The following is a 15,119-nucleotide window of genomic DNA, read 5'->3' on the forward strand; positions in this document are numbered from 1 at the left end:
ATGTCTCCATATGAGTGAAAGATTCTCGGGATGGAAGTTAAACAATATGCAATCAGTCAACTATTCAAGATAGCAATGATGATCAAATCATGTAAATTTATCGAAATGATTTTATTGAAAGAGTTAACTCTCTTAGTTTAAAGAAAAACATGATCATTAAAATACATATTATTTGAATGTTGAGATTTGGAAACATTTATATGTCAATTTCTCTCTCCTTCTTATGAATTAAAACCCGGGAATCACGTTTTGGCAAAAAATAAAAACAAAATCTGAAGAAAAGAGAAGAAGGTTTTAACTGGAATACTTATAATTTTAACAGAATTACACAAGTTAAACACTAAAGCAACAATTTCGGGTATGACATATGGGGAAAAAATGAACCCTACAAAGTATAAAAAAGAAGCGAGTTTGCAATATGAATAGAATCATACATTTACATGTAGAAAATGTAGAAATTTGACGGCCTGTTACAACTGCGATGGGTGCTGTGGACCTTTCTATCCTGGATCCCCACGGGACTTGAGTCCGAGACTACGAGGGCAAGGCAGTGAAGCACGGCAACGTTATGGTTACCCGCCCCGCCCCCCCGCCCCCCACCCCCCACCCCCTCTTTTAAATGCAGGAGGTACCCATTCAGCCGGTGATGGAGGTTTAATCCCGGGCAAACGCTACTCGCCTTTCTCAAGGTCAACCTGAATAGAATCGTCACCACTGTCGGCATGGGTTTCCAAATTTTGGCCTGTGTTCGGCCGCTTTGCGGGGAACGATTTTTATCGTGCCACCACACACGGACCTTTCTAACCGGGATCTCCATGGGACTGGAGCTCGAGACAAGGACGGCATACCAGCCAGGCAGTGAAGCGCGACAACGCTGGTCCTCCCCCTCCCCTGAAGGCAGGAGGTACCTATTCAGCCGGCGATAGTTGTCTAATCCCTGACGAAGGCTACCATCCCTTCTCAAGGTCAACATGGTGAGTCGCTGCATTTATTTGATATTCCTTAATATTCACTTAGTTCAAATTCTACCGGCTGTCGTAAAGCACTCGCACAACATAGCAGGGCGATACCATACTCAGACTTAGTTTCTGTATGTATCTTCTGGCAGCCGCCATATGTAAATTCATATCCTGGTCATGTCCTACACCACCTAATATACCTAGCATTGCCGGTGCTCTATTATTATGTATCCCAATGGCAAACCTATGGCACAATTTTGATTGTATCTATTTGGCCAAAATGCCATTCATGATTCAAGGTACTTGGTTAACGTAGGTTTCATCACCTTTCATAGGCATGGCTAGCGAGTCGGTCAAGCAAAGGGCACCAGATAGTCATATCATGCTACAAATTCCAAGGCTTGCTTACTCTTAATTCGTCCCATTCTGTAATCAGTTCATTACGTCGCGTTACTTGTATTTATTCATTTACATGTCATACACAGATGAACCTGGATAACGTTCAGGTATACCTGATTGTGCCATGTCGGCACTGCATAGACCAGGGGCTCGGACCTCAACCTACCACGAGGTTCAATTTGCAATGTGGCCAACCACTACATTATCTCGCTAGGTTTACTTGCTAGGTAGGCATTATTGGGCCCAAGTTTCAGGGTAGGCATTGCTATTCACGGTCATAGGGGTTCACGGGTTTTTACTACGCACGGTCACAATTTTAGGTACCAAGGACCTCACCGGTCAATTTATGCAGAGTTATTAACTTCATAGTACTTATCTATTATTAACATCCCTATGCAATTACGTGGTATTCTTGCTATTTCAGCAATTTGCCTCTTTTTATTTTATCTAGTTTACAGATCTATGATTCCGACAACGTACGTGACGTGGAGCGCTATATGCTATTTCGTACACACTTTTCAGGTTTGTGCTAGAACCAGCATCACAGCGTACGAGTCGCAGTATATTCTCACCTTGTCGGTCTTTCGATACTTAACACTTTCCATAGCACAGAGACCCTAGTTCCATATCATTAGTTGCATTTAATTACAGTTTTTGTTTCCGATAATTGTCCACAATCTCAATTTAAGTTCGGATTTGCAGATTGTTGATCGGTTCGTTGTTGTTTATTCTCAATATCAAGCCTAACCAAAAGTTATTGTTTGGTTAACTTTAAGTCAATCACACTCCATTCTATTTTCATGTACATGTAAATAATTGACTGGTTTTGTCTCAGATGTATTCGGCGTTGAATTTTTCTTTCCATAATCCATTCAATAAGCATTTATTGGAGTTTGTATGGTTCCAGCAGTCGAGAAACCACGCCAGGAAGTGTCATATGTTTTGCTATCCAACTTTTTCGAGGAGGCGTGGCTTTCAGGGTAGAGGCTTAGGGGTGTTAATGGGCTGGGTAATTTCGTATTTTGGCTCGAGTAATCGGTCTTAATTTTAATTCTTAGCTGAGTTTGGGTTAATTCTCACTGGCTCTGGAACGTTTGGATTAGTTTGACGAATTTATGAGGAATTTCCGGTTGAAAAAGTTTGATCCATTACAGTTTATTGTTTTATCTTAGGAATCGTCGAAAATGGTATTTAGCAATGTGCCATTCTGCTATCATTACCTTAGTTTTTACGGAAGTATCTGGGACTTGTAGTTAGATCTTTTTTGACGGAATTCAGACTTCAAAATTATTCTAGAATTTTCTGCTGAAACTCTTCAGAATCAATCGGAATCCTTTAGAGGTATACCAGTTTCAGTTATGGGACGTGATTTCCTCCAGTAGGACTGGGAGATGGTTTGCTAAATTGGTGTTAGGAAATTTTGTCCAATTTTTGCTTTCCATCATAGGAGTTATTCAGGGCTGACAAGTCTTATAGTCCGCCTGAACTGCGACCACTTTGTTGCCAATCTTACGTCACCTTTGAGATTACACATTTTGAAATGGTCATTTCAGAATTCAGTCTAATTTTGGTCAGGAATCCTGAAGTTTTAGCTATTCCCTTGAAAAATCCAGGAAATTCAAATAATTTACAACTTTCATAATCACTATCAAAATGTGTCAATTTGGTGATACCAGTGACCTCTTGGTTAAGTCACCATTGCTTGAGAGTACGCAAGGGGGTTCGAAGGGGGTAGCATATAGAGATAAACGCTCTCCCATTGTGCCTCCAGGGGGCCTGGGTGACAGACAAGAGTGCACGTCGCCCACCCTGCAGAATTGAGATGACCTTGCTGTTAATTTATTACCTTCGAGGTTACACTTTTTGCAATTATCAACTTCAGAATTCAATCTAATTACTGGTCGGAAATCCTGAAAGTTTTAAATATTCCCACGAAAATTACAGGAAATGCAGGAAATCTTCAAGTTGAGAGCGATTACCGAAATGTGTCAATTTGGTGATAACTTGGTCTTAGTAACCATTGCTTCAGAGTGCACAGGGGGTTCGGAGAGGGGAGCGTAGAGATAAATGCTCTCCCCTCGCGCCTGCGGGCCCTGGGCGACGACGAGGATGCACGCAATCTAATTAAAATTAGATCTTCCATCCGCTCCCCAGTTTTCGATACGTCGCGTGGAAGATCTAACAACATCCCATTAGAGGTCGCGTCAGAGTTCAACATGAATGCATTATCTTATTTATAACTAGCCAATCAAAATACGGGTAAACCTTTTCATTTAGCTAATCAGATAGCAGCTTTCTCGCTTGATTCGGTTCAGCGTACAAAATGGCGGATTCTTCGATTGAAGCGATCGTAAATGATCTATTACCAGTTTTTGGTGTCGATGCGTTAAAGGACGAACAGAAATCAATTCTTCACTGCCTTATAGACAAAACAGACTGTATGGCAGTCCTTCCCACAGGCTTTGGAAAGTCCCTACCGTACCAGATGTACAGTTTGGTGAACCGACGATTAACGGGTGTTAAAGAAATCGTAGTCGTGTGTTGTCCACTTGTGGCCTTGATGCAAGATCAAGTAGAAAAGATGTCAAACATCCCAGAAGTAAAATCAGCTTATGCAGGTATTGGTTTCTGTATCATTCTTGGAAGGGGGGGGGGCGTAAACATAAAATAAGATGCTCTTACTGATTAACATTGTAAAAAGATATTTATTCGGAATCTCTTGTCATTTATGTCTTCAAGTTTGTGGTAAGTTTTATACAAATGCTCTCTTCATGGGTAGGTTCAAGTACACAAAGTGACATGAACATCAAAGACGGTTTAGTGGACATCATATATGCATCACCAGAGACCCTGGTAGGAGATCCGGAATGGAGAGCAAGTATCCAGGAATTACCGGTGTCTGTTCTGGTTATAGATGAATTCCACACAATTGCTACATGGTATGTTTATTAGATTTAAAAAAAAAAAAACAACTTTACTATTGATGCCTATCTAATAATAATGTTTTTATATTATCTAAAATAAAGTTCAATTGTTTTTACTTTGCTTTTTAAAGTGTTCTACATCACTTATGTGAAATGTGTTCTCAAGAATGGTTAAATTGGATTCAAGTCAAACATATTCTGGGAACATGCAAATGACTGGTTTGCAATCAAATGTATGCACATCTGAGCAGGTGCACATACAAAGTCTGTACCTGTATTCATTTACATAATCATATTGTATACCTTTAGGAATTTTTTTCAATCATGCTGTTTCAAAATCAACTGTGACACTAGTATATCTAATTTACAGGGGGGACAATGTTGAATGTCCAGGCAAAGAAACATTTCGGAAATGGTTTAATGACATTGGGGAATTACGCTCCCTCTTCCCAAAGTCAACTGTGCTGGCTCTTAGTGCAACATGCACATTAAAGATCAGAAAGAGAGTAAAGAAAGTAATACATTTAGCTGCTGATGTTAACGAGATAGTAATCTCTCCAAATAAAGCCAATATCAGGGTTTTAGTTGCCAAAATTCCTAACACTGTTGAAATGTCAATGCATTGGTTGATCGAGGGGCTAAGTCAACTGCGGGAGAAATTTTCCAGAACCATAATATACTGTACCTCAATAAAGGATGTCTCAGATATTTACTCGTATGTAACACAGGAATTACCATTTGCTTCAAATTTATTGGAAATGTTTCATTCTGAGACACCAAGGAGTAGGAAACAAAAAATCTTGGAAAATTTGACTAATCTTTCTGGTGAAATCAAAATTGTTATTGCCACAAGTGCTTTGGGCATGGGATTAGATGTGAAAAATTGTCACAGTGTCATTTTATTTGGACCACCGGTGCAAGTTGTTGACCTTCTACAAGCAATCGGACGAGTTGGCAGGGATGGAGAACCTTCGATTGCCATTATTTTATATAACTCATATCATCTGAGAAAACTGTCGTCTGATGTGAAGGAAATTTTGAGAACAACAGACTGTAGGAGGATTTCATTACTGCAGTGTTTTTTGAAATCAGAAGTTATTTCATTGATTATGGAGAAAGAAAGTAGAAAACACACATGTTGTGACTTGTGTAGAAGGAAATGTGAGTGTCAGAACTGTAGTATGCTTCCACTGGAAGAAATTTTTCATTCATCAGGAAGCTCATGTGCTGGTCAGAATGACAGTGATATCTCGGACAGTGGTACAGAAGAGTACTTCTCTAATAATGAGCATGAGCTAGAAAATTTAGAATTATCATGAATAAACTTTAAACCCTTCACTGTATTTGTTTTGTAACTAATATAAATTCCATAGACTGAATTATCAGTGTGAAAGTAGAATTTTTAGCAATCATTTTAAATTGCTAAAATTTGTAATCAACAAAGTTTTATTTTGCAAAGAAAATGAGCTTTTTCGAGTTGAATCAGGAAGTCATTCAAGTTAAAATCTTTTTCAACATTCATCATATTTAGTTTTAAGGTAGCTCATAACACCCCGAGGCTTATACTTTTTATGAGCCAACATCACAAAACGGCAATTTAAATATTTTGTGAAATTGTTTGTATCGATCAATTTGGTTGTACATGTATGATATAACTCAGTAGTTTAAAGCATTGGACTGGTAAACCGCACATCCTGAGTTCAAATCCTCTGGAGACTTTAATTGTTAAAAGTTACTGAAATGTATTTTTTTAAAATCACATTCCCCCCCCCCCCCAAAAAAATTACATGTCTTTTGCTATTTGGACATCGTCTTTTATTATCAAACCTTTTGGTTCTGATCTGGTGGCGCCCAGTTTTTATTGGTGGAAGAGAACCCAGATACAATGTACCTAGGAAGAGACCACCGATCTTTCGAAAGTAAACTGGGAAACTTTCTCACTTGCCGGCGCGAGCGGGATTTGAACCAGCGCCAACCAGAGGTGAGAGGCCATGTGATTTTGATTGCGATGCTCTAACCATTCAGCCACAGAGGCCCAAAATAAAATATGTGTGATTTCCCAACCCTGAATATTTAATTGAAGACAAATAAATAAAATCCACTATTTCCATCCTGGAATTTTTTTTGTTTTGCATTTAAGTTTCTCTAAATTATAATTGACTACCAATGCCTTCAAAATGATTAAAGAGTATTTGTAATGTATATAGACCTGTATTTATTACTATTCCAAAACTTTTCTTCAATAAAATATTTCAATGAAATAAAATGTTTTACCAACTGTGAATCCTTTCAATTTTTTTAAATAGGAAACACACACATATTTTATTTTGGCCTTATCCTACAGTACACAAAGTTTTATTTCCTTAGAAATATGAAATCAACAAAAAACCTCACTGTGACACAAACATTTTACTTTAGATGCACTTATCAGTATACATGATCAAAGGAACACAAACGTGCACCCATTTAAATCCCTGTATTACAATGCACAATCATCATACTGCAGCTAAATATGATGACTTCGAACACGCCTGTAAGGTAAGCTTGGTTTGTGACGATGAATCATTTCTGAAAGTCCAGAGTGGCAGTTTTCGAAAGGATTTCTGTCTGTTACAACGCACCTGCATTTTAATTTACGTTTTGGAATGCTACACAGTACCTTGTATTTCACCAAGTCCATGGCCACTTTTTTAACATCCTCCTGGTAATTTGGTAGGTGATGAAATCCTTTCCTTGGGTTCATATCACTGATTGACTCTAGATGTTGCACAAATCCAACCAAATGGGGATATTCCTTTGAATGCTCTATAATACTGTTTTTCGTCTGATGTCCTGAGCAAGCGATTTTGCTTTCCCTGTTCAATAACTCGAGGTATTCGTCCAAAGCTACATTATTGTTTCGCCCTCCTTGAACATTGACAAACCGATTTGCTACTAAACGCTCACACTGCTCCTCTGCAAGAACTCCAGATGTCAAAGCTGATAAGTGAATGGAACCAATCACATACTTAAGTTTGTTTGTTCTGTTATATATGGGCAGTTCATACTTGGTAGATCTTACTGAACGTTCCCCGTCTCCCATATCTACAGCGGTATCGAGATTTTTGTGCAACAAAGTTAATTTGAAAAGGAGAGAAATATAGTCCTGTACTTCATCTGAATCATTTCTTTTCTTCATCTTCTTATCCTTCTTCACAACAACGTTATGGACTTTTGATTCATGAGACTGTAATGAGCCAATAAAAGCATAATCCTTATCACAGAAATGACATTTAATTCGTCCACCACTTATATTTTCAGTCCAATAATTTTCCGGATGATTCGGGTCTGAAAGCACTTCTCTTATTGATTTACAAACATCTGTGCCATCATCAAAAAACCATTTCCTTATAATTCCCTCACAAATGTCATCCAGCCAATGCAATTTCTCCTCCTTTGTTAAATGCTGAAAATTTTCTGGCACAGGAATTTCGCAATTAAAATCATTTAACCCAAAATGATCATAGAAAAGTGTCATGATTATACCATCCAAAATAGTATAGTACAGCATTTTGTGTGGTCTGTACGAATTCTTTACTTTTCCTTTGACGTTCCTCATGTTTAAGAGATTTCTATAATAGTAAACAGTTCCAGGATCACTGGCACTTCCTGTACTGAACGTCATCTTATGTATTGCCTGGAATTTAAATAAACAATGTTTGGTGTTTCATTTTATAATCCGAATCATTTTATAATATTAAGAGATATACACCTGTAATGGCCATGCTAACCAGGTTTTTCAAAACAAAAATTGTAATGAAGTACATGTACATGATTACATAATATTGACAAATGTCTCATGAAGCGCACCGCCCATCTGATTCACCTTGTCACATATTTATTTTTTGATCCCCTATTGTGCCCCCCGGCCTTGATTTTCATTAACAATATATTGAGAAGCTGTCATATTAATTTGAACTTTTCTAGCACAATGGTTCTGAAGAAAGAAAAAAAAATCAATTTTACCTATACATTCATATGTAAAAATTTCAGAAAAGCTCCCTTGAGCTTTCAGCTCAGGTGAACTAAAAGTCACAACTAAAGGAAAGAATGTCCTCAAGTTAGCAAATGCTTCATGTCAATTCGCCCAAGTTCGTGGTAAAAATTTTACCTCTAAGAAATTCATGAGACGATGAAAATCCTCTGTCTTTGAAATGAACCCTTCAAGTCTCTCTTTCGCAGAATCTGCATTGCCCATTGCTCTTTGAGCTCCCTGCACTCGTTCGTCAGTGAGTCGGTCTCCTGAAAAAAAGATATCAAGATGAAATATGCCTGTATGCATCAAATCAAGAAGCCTATGAGCATTTTCACTTATCTGAGTTTCATAGATGAACACACTTGAGATTCATTAATTATGTGGATTATCATGCTCCCAAGTAGAATATAGGCTCATATACCCCTAAAATAAGACATTTACTCCTTAATTCTTTCAGTTTGCGGGCCAGAGAGGGGTGGTGCGTTCCAATCCTCTAAGCCATTTTTTAAAATCCAATTTCAATTCTGAATATCCCCCTTTCAATTTGGTCAGATGTCTATGCATTTAAAAGTGATTGGATTAAACTGAATTAAATATTATCATTATTATTTTCAAGCACAATACATTTTAGGTAGTAAGTAGGCATGTATTCTCAAAAACAAACCAATTCATTGTGCAAATATGTATATAATAATATGTAAATGTTAATAATAAGATTATATCAAAATAAAAACAAACCTCCAAAAAATACAGGTTCCACAATTTCATCATCTTTCATTGGCACATACTTGTCTGTTATGTTCTTCAGCAACTGGATAACATCTGCAGTTTTGGTCTCGTTACAGTCGTATAGACCAAGTGGATACTGAAAATAAAATATACACTATGTACATACATACATATATATAACAATAAAAACTGCAAAAGATAAAGACAGCTGACAGATTACATGCATTTAAAACTATCAACATATACACAAGTCCATTGGGATCCTGGGTTAGAATAGGTCCCCAGTTCCCCTTGTGTGTTGTAACAGGCAACTGCCTGGGGGTCGGTCCTTCAAATGAGACCGCAAAAACCGAGGTCCTGTGTCACAGCAGGTGTGGCATGATAAAGATCCCTCCAGTAAACACACATAGTTATTTTCCCTATTGAGGTACTTATCAACTTGCTTAAAAAAGTGCATTATCTACAATATGACAAAATGTAAGTTAATCTCTGCTACATATTCATGCCCATAAATGGGAGCCACAAATTAAGGGAAGGGAATAAGAACAACGATTGCACTTTGACTTTTAACTACTGATAATTCAACATATCACCTGAGTGGTCTTCAATCCAGCAAAGCAACTGTACTTGTGCTCAAGATGATCTGGATATATTTTGTTGAAGAGATTTCCAATCTGTGGCGAGTTTTGAATGAGAGATCTTGCACAGAGGAAGGTCATTTCCTTTAATAGTAGCTCCTGTTCTTGGGTAGATGGTATAAATTTCAAAATGTCATGTTCTAGTCTATTCTCTGTCTGAGAGTCTGTTGAAAATGCTGGCACTACCCTATCCACAATGGCATACATATTGAAGAGGTGAAGTGAGAGGGTTTTTCTATCTGAAGTTCTGTAAGATGGGAGTATATTCTTATCCCAGTTGTCACCTATGATCTGGTACTTCGTGTGACCACCTTCTGCCCATGAATCTTTAATAGATTTCAAATCCATGTCTAAATTATCTTGCCAGCTGACAAGTTTCTTGTGAATGGTTTGTGGATGGACACTTAATCCTAACTTTGACAGCCTCTCGATATCCTGTAATCAAAAGTTAAAATATATGATACAAGTATAAATTGCTTTAAAATTTACATGTTGTTTAAATCACTTAATCAATGAAATATATTTTTATCAGAACTGGGTGGTAAAACCACCTCCGGTTTAACCAGCAGTTTTAACCAGTTATAACCACTCTGGTCAATACTCCCAAAGTGGTCAATTGAGATTGAATCTGTCCCTTTTCCCATTTTGTACATTTTATGCAAAAATAAAGATGAATTTAATACAATCATGGTCCAACGCTTACTTTTAATATTTAGAGTGTATAAATATATGGATCAATTAACATGATTAATGATTCCCATAATGTGTAATATCATTATTGTAATTATTAATACCCTCTGTATTTATAAACCCCTAAGCTTCTCAAAGCTCTCATATTATATAGCTGATATGCTCTTTTTTTTAGTGTGTAATTTTCTTAAAAATTAGCTACTTGATAAGTACCCTTGGCAGGGGTGAACCACAGTTTTTCATTTCTAAAGTAGCATTTTCCCCAATTTAACAGAATAATTTACATCATTCAATTGTATTTACATGCACATTATACTCTGATAATATAAATGCAGGTTATGAATTACAGACTGTATTTACCATAATGACCACTTTGACATAAAAAAAACCTATCATGATCACTGAATTGTCAATTGATCTGTATTGACCACCAGCCCGATCAATACTAATACATGTATTGACCGACTTTTTGCCAACCTTTATTGGTAAACACTGCAAGTTCAAACTGTATTGCTATCTCAGCACAAACCTTGTGTTTACTTGATACAAACCTGAGATACATGCAATACCAGTGATCTAATGGGCTGGAAACCAAATATTATACTTTTAAGTCATAGTAAGTACACAATATACATATATAATGGTACTTACCCGTTGTGTACAGCCTCCATGTGTAAGGATGAACCCAGTAAAATAATGCATCAGAGACATCTCCTGATTCCTGCCATGTAGTGCCACTGCTGCAGACAACATGATGTGAGAAAATGGTTTACTAGGAGGAGCAGGTGGTATGTCACACACTACTGATGACAGTATCGCAAGAAGTGAAGGACATGTTTGGTTCAGGTCATCATACATAGCTTTCCAGTGGAAACCAAAGAAGTTGTGATAGTCTTTTCTCTGCAACAGGGAATTTCCTCTCTTACATGTCCTATGAGATTCCTCCTTCAGAATTTGCTCTGCACCATGGATCACTGCTGACTTATTTGCTTTGCAAAGACTATCAACTATGATTCTATCTACATCTTTTCCTCTGATGAATGCTTTACATATGGTTTTGTGCGCATCATTTGTAATTGTCATACTTTTCTTTCCACTGGTATAATATACAGACACCTGTATTTAAAAAACCCCATATCATAATCAATGTGTATTCAAGACTGAAGTTCATAAGTTCGTTTACCATGATAAATGATATAAATCATTGTGTGACACTTTTTCATTACTGTTTGAATTTCAAAATCTGGGGAGCGGATGGAAGATCTAATTTTAATTAGATTGCTTTAATAGTAGCAGGAAATTAACCATATTAACAGCTGAGAATTTAATATTTACAAGAAAAATGTCATAATTTGCTTTCATATAAAATCCATCAACATGATCAATATTTACATGTCTTCTATCAGTTTAAGATGGACAATAATCAAGTTTATAGACAAATGCTGAATACGTACTGAAGTGCATTCAACGGTGTTGATATCTGTCAACAAAATAAAGAACAAAACTATAAAGTCATGCAAAATAAAACAAAATTTAAAGCAAGAGACTCACAGGTTTTAACGGTCACCTGAGTACTAACGCCCATACATAGAAAAAGATTTAATACATTTTCGCTAGAGAGGCTCAGAGGCTTAAACTCGTAACCCAGGGGCCATGATTTTCACAATATGGGTAGAGATCTTAATGGACATCATAACCATGCATTTATTTTTTCTCACACTTTTGAGCAGAGAAAAAGATTTTCTAAGATTTAATATATCTTTACAGTACTATATGGCCATATTGACCCCCACCCAAGAGACTGAACCCCTTTAATACCAAAGGGCCATGAATTCCACAATTTTGGTAAATGGCTTCAAGGACATCTTACCTATGCATTTGCTTTTTCTGTGTGGGAGCAAGTAAGTTTTGGCACAACACATGAGGCCTTGGGGAAGCTAAGATAATACATTTCACAGTTTACATTCCTCTTACCCTAAAGAAGTTTCATACCAAAAATGGCAACAACTCAATTTGCCTAGTGGTTTTCAAGAAAAAAAATTTAAATGTAAAATATTTAACGGACGACGACAAACGACAATAGTCCACCTAAGTCACTTGGATATCTGATTTACTACCATAATTATTGAGGAATTCTGACTAGTATTCAAATTAACAAGCCCCAAGGGTACATGCTTGTGACAAAGCACTAGACCAAATACATACTTTACAGACCCCATATCTTCCGAACATCAATTCTTTTGAGCCTTCTAACTAAATTTCTGAATTATCTCATTTTCAGATTGCAGATAAACATTGATCTTTACTAAAGACAAATTCAATTAATAAATATGGCATACCTGTGCCAATGAAACATGCAAAACATAATGTATTAGAAATAACAATCAACAGTTCAACTGGTCAGTTTAATCAAATCACTGATTCTTTAACATTATATCATGATTATCATAGATAGCTAGATCAGTGATGTAAAATATATCTGACCAGCTTAGGCTTAAAATAAAAACTGAAGTGTTTCCGCTAACCTGATCGACCTAATGAATGATACTCCCTACCTGGTACAGTTAACATGGTTAACAAATTGTTGAAAAGATTATTGAATATACATTGATTTGGAGGTAATATTTATTACAGATGATAATGTAATTAATATATTTATTACAGCTTACCAAGTTGCAACAATAGACATAGTGCAAATTAAGTCCCTTGTGTTCATAATGTTAACCTGCAAGGAGATTGTGATCACATTGTTTCTTTGAGTACGCAAAAACAATTTTTGTTTTCAAAAAGATATTCACTGATTCTTTAAAAGTCCCAATCACCTAACTACCTACTCTTATTTTCTCTTAGATGTTAGCAGAAACACAACAATTATCATTCTTAGCCTTATTTTGTAACATTATGGTCAAGCTCAACCTTTTCAATACACTGTACCTCAACTTCTCCATTTTTATAAACATTTTCATGTTTATCAGTTACTTTCTCCTAAAATGTATTCAAAGATATTCAGTTACTTGTGGTCTGCAATTTGTGAAGTTATGTGTGTTCAAAGTTCTTGAAAACTTTTAACAACTAGCAGGGGTAATTCAGAATATGCTTTTCAGCAGTAGTAGGAATGAAGGCAGCAGATGGCAATAGAATTATGATTAATATAGCATACAAGTGTTTCAGCCACATTCATGTACATATATGATTGTAATCATAATAGTTGATATATCCTATACCTTACACTCACTAAGCGTAATCAGCAATAAATAGGAGACGACCCAAGAACTTAATACCAATCTGATTGGCATGTCAAATTGTATCAATCCTTTGCAATATACACCGGCACACTGCCTTTACATAGAAATCGAGTGCAATACCCAGTCATTACCTGTTTCAAAAAGTCCCCACCAAGAGAGCGCCGTGCTTTGTTGGTATTCACAATTACATTAGCGCTGACAGGCTGGAGTTGTACCAGCTTCACGGGCATTACCCTTCTGATAGGTACTAACAGTGGATCATCTGGTCGAACCCTCTTCACATCAGTATTTTCTTTAAATGGGCTCCTTATTTCTCTCTTTTCAATGAATCTTTTAGAGGGGGAAGGCACACAAACATTAAACCTGTATGAGATTGAATGTACATCATAAGATCAAGTTCTTTTTATCATTAAAGCCACACATATTGAAACAAATGAAATATCTTTTTGGCAATATATTGAACAAAATCTGCATGAAATCGAGTCACCCCCCCCCCTTCAACATACACATTTACTTTGATACTTATTGATTTAAAATCGATTAAATATGCAGTTATAAACGAATATGAACCTAGTGAGTTGTATTCTATCTACGAGTTTGACTTGCCATTTTGAAGTTGGGGAAAAAGGTCACGGGGGAATTTATCGACTTTCTAAAGTGAGCAGGGCTATTTAAATGTGACTAACCTTTGCAGCGTGAGTTGAACAGATGCTTTAAAAGATTCCCTCATTGTTGCTGCTTCCTTTTCCAGTTTTAATACTCTTTCGGTACTTCTGAAACACTTTTGACACACACCTGTGTCAGTTGGGTACACCACACCATCCGAAATTCCGCACACATCTTTCAAAACTTTCATTCGGTCCGTGGAAAGTCGAAGTTTTTTGTCCAGGTATTTGTTGATTTTAATGTTGCCATCAGTGTCAACAGATTTGCTTACAAATGAAAACCCACAGATAAGGCAAATGTTCCCCAGAGGATAGACTTTTCGTGGGGTAGTCCGAGTACTCACATGTGTTCCAACTGGCGCTGCCATGTTTGTTTTTTTTAATTCGGAAGTTTAAACATTCGGAACTTCTCGAGGCTTACCGTTATTTACTTTTACATCCAAAGATGTAAGCAGTGACGATTTGATTGGCCAATTCATATTGAATTCATATTGAACTCTGACGCGACCTCTAATGGGATGTTGTTAGATCTTCCACGCGACGTATCGAAAACTGGGGAGCGGATGGAAGATCTAATTTTAATTAGATTGGGATGCACGTCGCCCACCCCACTGTTTAAGTGTCTCCAATTTCAAGTATGAATGAAGAAAAAAGGAAAAACGAACATACAAATATCAAATTTTGTGGGGGACATTGTTCCAATGTCTGTGGCGGACTGGGGAGTGCGTTAGGGTAGTTGATCACTAATTCTGCGCCAAAACTGGCTCTCCCCCCACCTACTACTAAAGCATGGGGCAGGTATTTCACGTGTACCCTCCAGACGACCATTAAACTACGTCAAGGGTCAGTGGATAT

The 15,119-nt window shown here is 36.9% G+C and overlaps 2 protein-coding genes across 2 annotated transcripts; one reads left to right on the forward strand and one right to left on the reverse strand.

Moving 5' to 3' along the window:
- Positions 1 to 3,509: 3,509 nt before the first annotated feature.
- Positions 3,510 to 5,618, forward strand: LOC125661702 (probable ATP-dependent DNA helicase RecS). The gene is made up of 3 exons (XM_048893811.2): positions 3,510 to 3,976; positions 4,138 to 4,297; positions 4,653 to 5,618. The coding sequence occupies exons 1-3, from the start codon at positions 3,682 to 3,684 to the stop codon at positions 5,599 to 5,601; spliced, it is 1,404 nt and encodes a 467-aa protein (XP_048749768.2). The 5' UTR covers positions 3,510 to 3,681; the 3' UTR covers positions 5,602 to 5,618.
- A 1,058-nt stretch (positions 5,619 to 6,676) lies between these two features.
- LOC125661757 (uncharacterized) lies at positions 6,677 to 14,828 on the reverse strand. The gene is made up of 7 exons (XM_048893917.2): positions 14,286 to 14,828; positions 13,731 to 13,962; positions 11,006 to 11,470; positions 9,620 to 10,099; positions 9,036 to 9,162; positions 8,433 to 8,563; positions 6,677 to 7,958 (listed from the first exon to the last, which is right to left on the reverse strand). The coding sequence occupies exons 1-7, from the start codon at positions 14,630 to 14,632 to the stop codon at positions 6,789 to 6,791; spliced, it is 2,952 nt and encodes a 983-aa protein (XP_048749874.1). The 5' UTR covers positions 14,633 to 14,828; the 3' UTR covers positions 6,677 to 6,788.
- Between the last annotated feature and the right edge of the window lie 291 nt (positions 14,829 to 15,119).

Source organism: Ostrea edulis, chromosome 9, assembly GCF_947568905.1.
Source record: "Ostrea edulis chromosome 9, xbOstEdul1.1, whole genome shotgun sequence".
NCBI lineage: Eukaryota > Metazoa > Mollusca > Bivalvia > Ostreida > Ostreidae > Ostrea > Ostrea edulis.